The following is a 12,382-nucleotide window of genomic DNA, read 5'->3' as shown; positions in this document are numbered from 1 at the left end:
GGAGAATAAGATGATGATCCTAGTCAAGCACAGTCTACTGGAAATACAGAATAAAACTATAAATTTTTATTCCATGCTCAGAGCAAGAGATGCCTAAATAGAAGCACATACAGACTCCTTCTTTTGCTATTATTTTCCATTTTATTCCCAAGTTGTGCCCATTGCTCTTTGTGGCCCCTTCAGAGTGCAACAGATGTCTCACAGAGAGCACTGATTATGTGAACTGGTGACTACCAGATGATAGCGCAGGCTGTCTATGAAGTTAACTTCGTAGGTGAAAGATGAGCTTGACTCCTCGAACATTATATTAATTCCTTCAGATGATGGATCTATGCTCTGCTGTGGTTTTGGAACATTTCCTTAAAGCAGCAGATGCTGGCTGCTGATTAAGATGTCAGCCTAACAGCAACATCCTGGTTCTGAGATCCAGAAGGATCTCAGAACAGAACTGCGTAAATGTAAAGAATATCCATCACAATTGTTAATTGTTCCTCTGACTCATCTACAGAGTGATGCTTTAAGTCATCACAAAAGTCTCTGGTATAATTAAGAAAATGTGGTAAGCCTTCTCTCCCCAGTGGTATAGATGTTGACAAAGACAGAACATGCTGACTCTACAAAGTTTGCTCTGAGATACATACACAAATTAACCCTCTACATGAAAATTAGCTAAGTGTATTTACTATTTACCTCTCTCCCTTCTACATCATCTTAAATATACTTTTTAAAAGCACCAAGTTATGTTATTTAATTTAGGTTTTTGTTCAGTTTATACTTACAGTGATTGATCTCTTGATCTTTAAATACTTAAAAACACCTTCAAGTAGTTTTCTAGATTATTCTAAGATGTTGTTTGACCTAGATATTTAGGAAAATCACTAAAAAATTCAGCAGTTTTATGCAAGTGAATTCACTCATAAGTATTGCCTGGCATCTATAATGGAAAGAACTCAACTGTATATTTCTGTCAGGACAGGTATTCAATCAGTATAATTTGGAATTGCTCCTCTGAAATTAATTGAACCATGTTGACATACACCAGTTGAAGATGTAAGACCTCAGCCTTCTTTTTATGGCAGTCTCTCTCTATTAGCTCTCTATTTTGTGCCTTTCACCTGAACTGCTGACAATTTAACACATGTTCAGTTTGCTACGTATTTGTTCCTCAAGGCTATGTTAACCTCACTTTGTTTTCCCTGGGAAATGGGTTGTAGTCACACAGAAACTAAATAATTTATAGGTTAATAGCAATGCAAAAGTAGTTCTAGTGTTTTGTGTGTTTTCATCCATAAATCACTTCTACAATTTTTGAACATGAAGCTCCTGTTCATTTAAAACCAGCAAGAGCTTTAAACCCCATCTCAATGTGAATTTCTTTCATGAAGAAAAAAAAGCTGTCTTAACAGCACCCACTAACCCTCCTTCTGTGCTCAGCAGCTCATTTCTGCCCCCTCCCTTGTGTTCACGTAGAGAGAATGACAACCTTATCCTAGAAACTAGTTCATCTTAAAAAAGGTTTTCCCATCTGGTTCATGAGTAGCTGCAGGCAGGGAAAGGGATGCTTAAGTTGGCATTACTCCTGGAAAACTTTACTGTCATACTGTGCTCTCACCAGTGTTTCTGAGGAAAATTTAGACTTGGCTATTTCAGATCTAATGAGTGAGCTTTTTGGTTGTCCCAGCCACTCTCTCCTTGAAAAGAATTAGCATTCTGGGCTACACAATGGATAAAATATCTAACAGTTACACCAATACAAATTCTGAATACTAAAAATTTTAAGTCAAATAGTCCTCACTGAATCAAAACATCCGCTTTTGAATAACAGCAACAACAACAAAAAACCACTAAAACTAGTTTTTTTTATGTCTGGGGCATTTTTATGTTGTTATCTGACAAATTCAAAACCACTAAAAACCAAATTTCACCAGCTCTATACCTGAGAAGGCAGACAAATGCAACGCATGATTGCTCCTATAATGGATATTCTTCTTTTTCACTAAAAGGGAAGCAAGCTAAATTTGCAAATAACATACAGTCTGGTTGCTGATGTAATTAGACTGTAGTTCCAGAGATGCACTTTCTATGCCTTTTCAAGCAAAACACTCAAACTCAGGACTGCTAAGAGGATCAGCTGTTGCTACAATAACCACAGCAAAACCCAAGAGTCTGTTCAGGGCATTTACAATGTCCTTAGGACAGAAGAGATGGGTTGTTTGTAAGGGTGGTCACACTGAATCTAATGAAGCTAATGGGAGATCCAGAAGGGACTAGTGTGCATCCAGCCTGTCCTACTACAGGAGAAGCTCTTTGTTTCTCTCCTAAGCTGTTTGGTTGTTTTTATTTTGGCTTTTTGTTGTTGTTGTTGACATTATTTAATATTTGCAAGGTTTTTGAAATCTTTGCATGAAAATACTAGGCAAAGAGTTAATACGTGTTTCTATAATTGACAGGTTTTACTTCTACTGTCTGGTATGAAAAGCTTTGCAAAGGCAACAGCACACAGTTCAAAACAAAGTAAAACCATTCTATTTTCCTTTGGAAATTTATAAATTGAACTGATAAAAAATAGGTATTCTCATTTAGGCATTCTCTCTCCTGAACACAAAAATGAAATTATTTCCTTTGTTTTTTTTAAGGCTTCCTTCTTTCTAAAGATTTTTTTTTCATCTCAACTCCAAAAAGTTTATACAAAAGTTAAATATAGTTAATATACTAGTCTTAGGTCTTAATTGCTTTTTGATCAATGGAAGTTTAGTAGACAGACAGAGAAATAAATATGTTGTTGCTAGCATCCTGTTTCCAGCTGCATTGCAGCTGTTTAGTGTTATATGTCAGCAATGCTATGCCAGTATCTCATCATAAGCTCTGTTGGGCTTCTTAAGCTATCAGGAAAAGAATATGATAAAAGGATTTACAAAAATACAAGAGATAATAATACATAAGAATAAGATGTTCTATAAAAATCAGTAAAGTTTTTGAAAGTGTTTTGTAAGTTTGTTCTTTCAGATCTGCAAAAGCTGTAGGACAGCCAGAACATCAGCCCACTGCACTGCACTGATTTTGGAATCAGATGTGCAAATGCACAAAAGAAAATGAAAGAGAATGAAACACACTGTGCTATAAAATATAGCATTAGCTATCCATTACTTTCAATATAAATGCAAACCCAAATAAATATCTGTATTATTAGAATACAACAAAAACCAAAAACCCAAACTCACCCACAAGCCACCAACTGTCCAAACAAAGAAACAAAACAAGTCATGTGGCAACAGGACACTGTAGGTACAAATAGATACAGAAGTTCACAGGGTCAAAAAAGGTTCCCTAAGCACATCAGTACTTAATCTCCATGATTGCAACTAGGCAAATATTAACAATCAGAGGCAGCATCCACACATTTCAAGTGAGGCATAGATAGATCTGTTTGCATTTTAAAGATAATGGGAGTGCAAGAATGAATAAAATATTTTGTCCTTTATGACAGTATGTACATAGTCTGGGATCTTTCACTTGAGAGTGATGCTGATAACTCTGTCTTAAGAGCTCACAGGTTTTTCTGCTGACTGCCTTGGATTTTTACTATCTTCCATATCACAGTTTCAGAGGTGATAATGAAATCACACCACTTCTTCCAAGGAGACTTAATTTGAATATTGTCAGCAATTGCACAAAATTAAGTTCAAGAAAAAATCACTAACCTCTCCATTTGCAGTCCAAACAATACTGTCAAAATGCAGAACACAGAATGGAAGGCAACCAAATCTGCTGAAGGTGCTATTGTGAGATGACAGTTTATCCTCCACTAATTTGGTATTAATGAACATATTACAGCTGCTATCAAAACATACAGGAGACAATGTTTTTTTCCCTTTTTAGGAGTTGCAAGGCTTGGAACCACACACTTCTCAACTCGATACCTTGAAATTAATCCAGGATTATTCAACTGCATGAGAATTGTTAGACTGTTTGAAACCACATCCCACACTCTGTCTTTTTATTGTAAGTTTCCTTATAGTATCATCTTGCAATGAAACCTGAATATCCTAAAGAGATTAAACATAAAAGAAAGTGAGGAAAAAAAGCTGCTGGATTAGAATTTTAACTGAAGCCTTCTATGAGAAAGACCACACCATTATCAGTGGCCTTTCTCTCCTCACGTGTGATCCCACTTGTGCCTAGTCAAGTCTCCAAGTGTCCAAAGACTCCATCAGCTCATGTTGTATCTATCTTTTTTCTCCTAAAACAGGGTTTCATTACTAAGAGAACAAGTATTCATGCCACTGATGGCGGTGTATCAACTGGCTCTGCAAGGCTGCATAATTTTCTCTGGTGTAATGATGCTGTTTCAGACCTGAGTTTTGTATTGATAAAAAAATCATTCTAAGCTATAGGCAATACATTCTGTTCTAGCAAATAGGAAAAAATGCTGACTTTTAAATGTTTTAGAATGCTATTTCTATCTCCAGCTCCAGCCTTTGTTTGTTTTTTAAAGGCACTCTCTGATAAGATTGCCTCTAACATATCTGAAAGTTGTTTTAGAATCTCATACTGTATCTTCACAGTGCTTATTAGATACCACAAGAATGCTTTTCATCTCATTTTTACTCTAAACTCCTAACGTCATCCCTAGCCCTGAACAACTGTATTAATTAGAGGGTAGTTATTCACAGAGGAGCAGAAAACCAAGCTCAATCAAAAGAAATTTCTAAAACACTTTTCATTTTATCAGTCTAGATCTCTTTGCCTTCACAGTGCTTCAAAGATTCACACTCAGTCTCATAAATGTATCATAAAACATTAACAGCAGTGTAAACTCTGGTGTCGGAAGATATTTTTGAGGTTGAATTCCTGTTCCTACACTCAGATACTTGTCCCAAATAAGGAAACAAAGAGAGATTTCTTCACATCTTTCCAGACACTGTGTTCTCCTAGTAATATAACTCTAGTTCAGCTTACTGCTGTTTTCCTTTTCATATTGTCATACTTAAGATGTCAAGCAGGTTGCTGTACAACTGAGCTGAAATCTCAGCTATTATATGTGTTAATTCTTATTTTACTGTAGCAACTACTAGATGTAGGATTGAATCAGTGCAAATAGTAAGAAGATGGTCCTTGACCTTTTGAGCTTGTAAGAAAAGTCTAAGAGAAGAGACAGAGAATAAGTGGAGGGCCAGACAACACCATAATCAGGTATTCAGGTCACCACTCAGTACACTATGACTACTACCTACATTTTCTCTGGCAGTCCTGATTTGCAGATTGAGGTAATTATTGGCAACATAGAATTTGCTATCAACATTTATCATCTCTTTGACTCCTGTTTTAAGCCCTAGCGCTTCACAAGAAAAACAAAATCCCCACCATATAAATGCTCTGCCTTCTACCACCCTGGTCTCCCAACCTCTTCTGCAGTATATGGAAAGAAACCAGGGAAGGGAAGCAAGTTTTGCTAAAGAATATACTAACATCTTCATAGAGAAAATAAATAAAGATAGGATTATACATCTGACATGAACAGGCATGACAGTCTCAACACAAAAGCTTTGAAAATTCTGCTTCCTGGTTGCAGAATTAATTGTGACAAAATATTTTACTCCTGGATGCTCTGGAACGAACCCATCAATCTTTTTAATCTGCCTAAAATTCCAAAGAAAAATGCACTGCCAGTGATTGCATTCATAATGTCACTTCCTGCTTTGAACTGCCTGGTTTATCCTTGCCCATCATATCAAGCAGCAGCCAATATTTAGCCCTCCAACTCTGGAATACAAACAGCTCTGATCCAGCATGTGTTCCAGGTTTTCTCTCTTATGCATAATATTTTTATCACTATAGTTCCACCAACTAATATCTTCACTGTTATTTTCACTAGCTTTCTTCCATTTTGGAGTCTAATTTAGCCTGAACTCCACTTTCCCAACCTTTATTAAGCCATATTGGATAGACTGCTCCTTTTTTCATTCAACAGACTCACTCCTTCCTAAGGACTGCTATTTGTTGGCAGAAAATTATGTGCATTCCCAAATTTTTATTTGGATAAATGTGATGTAAGCAACAGTCATCCCTTCCTTTGGAATTATGAGTGAGGCATTTTTTATTGTGTTTATTGATCTAGAATAAACAGTTTTCATTCATGATAAATTATGTAGCAGCATTTGTCTTGAACACTGATAAATGGACTGTTGTCAGAAATATCTTTCCTGGTAAAAGGATTTCTATGGCTCCAATGTCAGAAAAAGACAGTTATGAAGTTATAAGAAAGTTTTGGCTGACCAAGGTAAGGATCACTTAACTTGGAGCTCTCCAATACATGGTAACAGGTACTTATGCTGGGCTTGCCTTTTATATCCAAAATGTTGCATAAATGCTGAATTTCAGACAATCTCAACAAAAACTAGCTCTGCATGAGTTGGCTCATGTACCCTAATTTATACCATGGGATGAATAGAAACCAGCTATTCCCATTAATGTGTATAGCAAAAGAATGCAGAGACAATACCTGCACAAAGCCACACATCATGTAGTCATCAAACAAAGGGAGGCTCGGGCGGTCCTCTCGATAAATTGTGATTCTGTAGCTGCTCACAATCTCAGGGCTGGGCTGTGAATCATCCGTTAAGAGAATGATGACTTTGTTCAACCCAAGGCCAAGGGGGTAGTTAGCAATGCTGTGCGACAAAACAGGAAAAAGTGCAATAAACACTCAAGGAACAAAGAATTACACTATTTTATCTATGGCTGCTAAACTTTACTTGCTCCTAGAGACTGCTACTTCTAACATTTTCTTTTCCTTACAAAATACATGAGCTTAAATAAAAACAGTGCAAAATAGGATTTGTAACTATCTGAAGATCTTTCAAGAAGAAAAAATATTGAGAGTGAAATTTAGTGAAAACAGTGGCAGTGGCAAATATTCTGACATGAATCTGTGAATGAAATCATTAGAGACAACAATTCCTGGCAGGCCCAAATTTGTGATGAAGTCAGCAGGGAGACAAATACAATCAGAAGTGTGGCTAGCTGCTGAAATTGTCCACTGGCCAAACATGATGGATTCCCAGACAAGCTGCTCAGAGAGACAGATCAGAGCAAAGCTGAGTTGTGCTCTTCTTCCTTTAGCAGGGAAATAAATGCTGAAAGGCACAGAACCTGCACATGCAGGGCTTTTACTTTTCAGTATAAAGAACATCTTGCTATTCTTTTGAATTCTACAAGGAAGAAATCTTTAAGGTTTTCACATATATTCATGCTGACTTCATGTTAACGTCAGTTAACATCAAAACAGGAAAATATTGGGGGGAAGAATTTAATGACATTTAAATGATTTAATGATTTGATTTAAATTATTTAATTTCCTTGCCTTAGAAAAAAAAAATTCTGGAACATTATAACATATTTCCAAAATTAAGTTTTTACACTCATATTTTGTTGTCCATACCTTGGCCCTTTCTTGTTGTCCAGGTGTACGTGGCATTGACAGTTAGAGGGTTCTGCTCCTATCTTCACTGTCACCATGTCAAATGGCACTTCTGCATAGTATTCTCTGATCTTTGGGTTAAACTGAGGATTCAAGTCCAGCTGTGGACTGGTGAAGATCTGTCTGATATGAGATAGGGTATCTTTATCTGTTCCAAGAAGATATCAAAGAAAAAACAGTGAACTGTATGAACATTTTGGAACAACATGCAACTTCTGGCAGACTGATACCATGTACAGTGGCAAGAGCCTAATGATTTGAGACTCATAATCCTGTTGCAAAGTTTTAATGGAGTTTGTAACGGCACTTGAAAGAAATCTGTAGGCCTTGGAGGGATTTTAAACATCCAGTGTCCAATCACTTAAGTCCTAGTCACAAAATTCAAAGCCTGGGTAAGCCTTTGAAAATGGAAGGATTAAATCTGGGAGATCCATCTCTAGTTAGTTAATTGAAATTTAAAGAAGAGGTAGGCCAAAATTCATAACCTGCTTAGGTACCAGGCTGTGTACAGGCTTTATGTACAAGTGTAATTTCCAATAAAAATCAAAATAAGCTAGACATACCCTTACTGTTCATAAGAACAAGTCACATGGAGCTATCAAGACCCATGGGGTCATTTGCAGTACAGCTGGAAGAATGTTTTATTAAAATTCCTATATCAACAAATTCCAGCTCCTTTCTGGGTATGAAATCTCCACAATGAAATCCTATTTGCTCAAATATGTCCTTTATTTCATAGTGTTTGCCAAATTACTCATGAGGATATTTGCTGGCAACCTACTTATGACAAATATTTTAATCCACCCTATTGGATTCAGATTTACAGTATAACACATTCAAAACTGCTTTACACATATATTCATTAGTACATGTTTTAAACTGGGTACTTCAGAAAATATTACAGATAGGAATCTCCTTTACTATAATAGCTGAAAAATCTTGTGGCTTAAAAGACTCAAAAATGATGCAAATATTTTTATTTCAACATTGAAATATCTGCCCCAAGAAACAAAACAGGGCAATTTGAGAACTCTCTTTCATGGATTAAAATTTAAGGGAAGATATACCAATGGAAGAACAGAATTTGGGCTAGCTTTTAGGGGAATAGAGACACATTGACACAGAGGAGGTATTTAAACCCCCCCCTACAGATGAGAAAAAACATTTCTCTACATTCTGTGTATGCCTTACTTAAAAATGTTGTCTCACTGCGAGCTTAAAAATGAAGAGGAATGTCAAAGTAAAATTAATTTAGGTATTTTTAAAATAAAAGGATCATGCAGTTAGAGTGGTGATGCCACTCAGCCAGCCCAGGAGTACTTCTGGTCTCTATCTGGCACAACAAACAGTTCCTGGAGGCAGCATGAGATCAGCAGCTGAGGGGACATGAGGCTCAGTGGGTAGCAAAACCTTTCCACCATAGAGCAATGGCTTCACATTTACAAACATGCCCCTCAGACAATTTGAGAATGAGGAAGGTAACAGCAAGTATTGCTGCCACTGAAAAAAAATATTTTACATCTTTACAGATCTTTAAAAGTACTTTAAATATTCTGAAAAGCAGATATTTTAGAAAAACTCCTCATCTCTTAAGAAGCTCCTTAATACTCCATTATTGAGTTGAAGACAAAGCTTAAAACAAAGCTGATTAAACTCCAGACAAGTTTAAAGGTTTTTTCCACAAGAACAAATGTATGCTGAGGTTATTGGAAAGAGGGGGGGCAAAAGTCTATTGAAATGTGACAAGTGATCAATGAGTTCTGGAATACTCACATTAATATGCACATACAGCAAAGTTTAATTTTAGTTTTTAGGCTTATTTAACATAACAGCCCATTTATTGAGTTTGTATAAACATTCTTGATACTTAAAAAATCCCTTTTTTCTCAGTAAAAGCCTACAAATACTCTATTCACTTAGAGATAATGTAGAGAATCCCAAGAAATTTTTTCAAGAATTTTTTTCCCCTCTGTGCTCTAGAAAGACCTTTACTTACCATAACTGCATTGTCTTTCTCCAGTCTTACTGGAATAATGCAATGCTGAAAGATAAACAGAAACAGCTAATAATTTTATGTTCTCTCTCTGATTACAGTCCTATTGGAGAAGTAACCATCTTACTTTTAAAAGACATGTATTTTTATTCTTTACAGTGTGAGATCTTCACTTTAGGTTTGTAAATGCTGCTCATGGGCCCCACGTAGCAACTTACATAAGATAAGGAAGAAATTGCTTTTTTATATGCAGTAAGCAAAGACTTTTCAGCTGGAATGCAAGGCAATGTGATCTAAATCCACATGTTATCAGAAATAATACAGATAGGAAAAACATACCATATAAATTATCTCACTCTGAACCCTTACCTTCATGATTCTTCCTGAAGTCAGAAGGAACATTCTGCTTGGGACTCATATTTTCTTGAGAAAGCTGCCTGTCAATTCAATAGCAGACATATTTCTACATGAATGGAAGGAACAGAAACAATGAAATATTTTGCAAAAAATTTCCAAATGGTATCCCAGGGCACATGGTATTTTAGTATTCTCCATAGAAAAATGAACCTTCTGGATTCATATTCCCAGCATTAGAGATATTACCTGAGTGAACGTAACAGAAAACACACATTCCATAATACATGGCAGCACATCATATCAATAGGAATAAAAAGAAATATAGTTGCATTGCTGGGAAAAGGAAGAGTGGATGTAGCCAAGGAGAAAATAAACCATATCTCTTAACTGCTTCTATAATAGTTTGTTTGTTTGTTTGTTTGGGGTTTTTTTTGCATATACTTGAGATTAAATTTAAACTTTGTTCAAAAAGAATTAAATAAAAATGAAGGCATGTCTCCAGGGGATTATCTGTGCTGACATTAGCATGAATCCCTAAAATGGAACCTCTATGTGTTTTGCTTTGTTTGCAAATTCAAAACAAATCCTCTGTGTGTGTGTGTGTGTGTGTGTGTATGTGTGTGTGTGTGTGTGTGTGTGTGTGTGTGTGTGTGTGTGTGTGTGTGTGTGTGTGTGTGTGTGTGTGTGTGTATATGTAAAATCTCTGTGAAAAAAAGACAAGTAATTCGCAACAAATAATCAACACGTCAGTGGTGCGCATACTGTGAACTCCGGAGATTTTTTTCTTTCAAGTGGAATTTTGGTGGCATTGTAGAAAAAGGGGAGTAGGCCTCTCTTTAACCCTCTAGCTGATAAGACCTTTCTGGAGGTCCATCAGCATTTCTTGACACTTCCACTGGTTTTCTTCTGAGTGTTTCCTTCAGAAGTTCTCATAATGCAGCTTGTTCCTGGATATTGTAGTTCAGAGTTTGAAGGACACAAAACCACTATCTGTGCCAAGGAAGGGAAGTCACAGTACTGTTCTGTGCAATCATTCATCATTGATGTTTCAATAGGAACTTCTGAAAGCAGTATTGAGGTCAATCATGGAAAAAGGTAAACTGTCCAGTGACAAAAAAAATGCCCAGTGATAAAACAAATTTTTGCATTATCTCAAGGAGATAAGGAAAGAAGCAGCTGGCAGACCTGTGTGTGCAGGAAAATGTAGTTCTGAGCTTGCAGTGTCTAGACAACCACCCTAAATCCATGCAAATTCATTATCCACTGCAAAGGAGACACTTAACAAACACTAGGAGGGCTTGCTTTCCAAGTTGTAAGTAATTTTGCACCCCTCTTTCTGCTTGTCAAGGAAGTAAAAGCTAACATCTGTCAAATACTGTTCCATATAGGTAAAGCCTTATAAAATAAAGGCCTTTTTACCCTTGTAAAATCATGGCTCAGGCCTGCTACTTCAGCTAAGTAGAAGAGGACTATCCCAAAGTGACTCAGCTGAATTAGAGGTAGAAAAACAAGTTATATAACCATTATGTGTTTACATCGTAGTGTATGGTGGTTGGTTGGATTATGTTTGTTATGATTTAAAACTATGTAACTGATAAAGGCCTGGCTGCTTAAAAAGGCCTGGTTTTTGCAATAAAGCAGCTCTCCTTTGCACCTGCCTGAGGACTCTGTGTTGCTTTGCTTTCTACATCTGGCACCTGAACAAAATAAATTTCTTCTCTCTGCTCTTCCTTTTTTGCTTGCCTGGTCCCAAACCCTGTTTTACAGTGAAAGCAACATGTCTTAACTCTATAAAATTACAGACTTTGATTTAGTCAGAGAACACCTCAGGAGTGCAGCAGGAGAGTCACCACAACTGCAAGGTCTCTGCTCATAAAGGAACAGCATGACCTGTATGAATCTCAGATCTGTAGAGACTGCAATTAATTTCAGATAGCTTTAAGAGACATATAATCACTATATCTGATTACAGCAGAGTAGCAAAATGTAATATTTGGAAATCATATTAGAGAAAGATACTCAGATTATAACTTGGCCAGCAGGACCGGGGCAGTGATTGTCACCCTGCACTCAGCACTGGTGAGGTCACACCTTGAATCTTATGTTCCGTTTTGGCTTCTCACTACCTGAAAGACATTGAGGTGCTGGAGCATGTCCAGAGAAGGGTAATGAAGCTGGGGAAGGGGCTGAAGCACAATGAGCCTTATGAGGAGTGGCTCAGTGAGGTGAGGGTGTTCAGTCAGGAGAACAAGAGACTCAGGAGAGACCTTATCGCTCTCTACGACTCCCTGAAACAAGGCTGTACCAGGTGGAGTCATTCTCCCACGTCATAGTGATAGGATGAGAGGAACCTTTCCAATATTAATGACTCTGTGGTTCAATGATTTATCTCTGCTGCAGCCTGAGCTTTTTAATCATCAGCACATTGAAGTTTTCCTTTGTCCAAGCTCCTTGCAATCAGCAGGATGAGATATGATGAAGTTATGAAACTCCTCCTAATATAGAGGGCTTTGCAGACTCCTTTCCTTCACATGCTGTTACTCAAGAAAGGA

General features: G+C 36.9%; 1 protein-coding gene across 4 annotated transcripts in view; it reads right to left on the bottom strand.

The window, feature by feature from the left end:
• CPED1 (cadherin like and PC-esterase domain containing 1) overlaps nucleotides 1–12,382 on the bottom strand; it is a 145,440-nt gene that overhangs the window by 63,290 nt on the left and 69,768 nt on the right. For all 4 annotated transcript variants that reach the window (XM_030959493.1, XM_030959494.1, XM_030959495.1 and 1 more), the window contains 4 exons: nucleotides 9,843–9,910; nucleotides 9,477–9,521; nucleotides 7,442–7,628; nucleotides 6,503–6,671 (listed from right to left, as the gene is read on the bottom strand). In XM_030959493.1, the coding sequence (XP_030815353.1) occupies nucleotides 6,503–6,671; nucleotides 7,442–7,628; nucleotides 9,477–9,521; nucleotides 9,843–9,910 (469 nt within the window). The remainder of the gene's footprint in view (nucleotides 1–6,502; nucleotides 6,672–7,441; nucleotides 7,629–9,476; nucleotides 9,522–9,842; nucleotides 9,911–12,382) is intronic.

The sequence above is a fragment of the Camarhynchus parvulus genome, chromosome 1A (genome assembly GCF_901933205.1).
Source record: "Camarhynchus parvulus chromosome 1A, STF_HiC, whole genome shotgun sequence".
Taxonomy (NCBI): domain Eukaryota; kingdom Metazoa; phylum Chordata; class Aves; order Passeriformes; family Thraupidae; genus Camarhynchus; species Camarhynchus parvulus.
The sequence above is the reverse complement of the archived record's forward strand: the minus strand, read 5'-3'. Positions and strand labels throughout refer to the sequence as shown.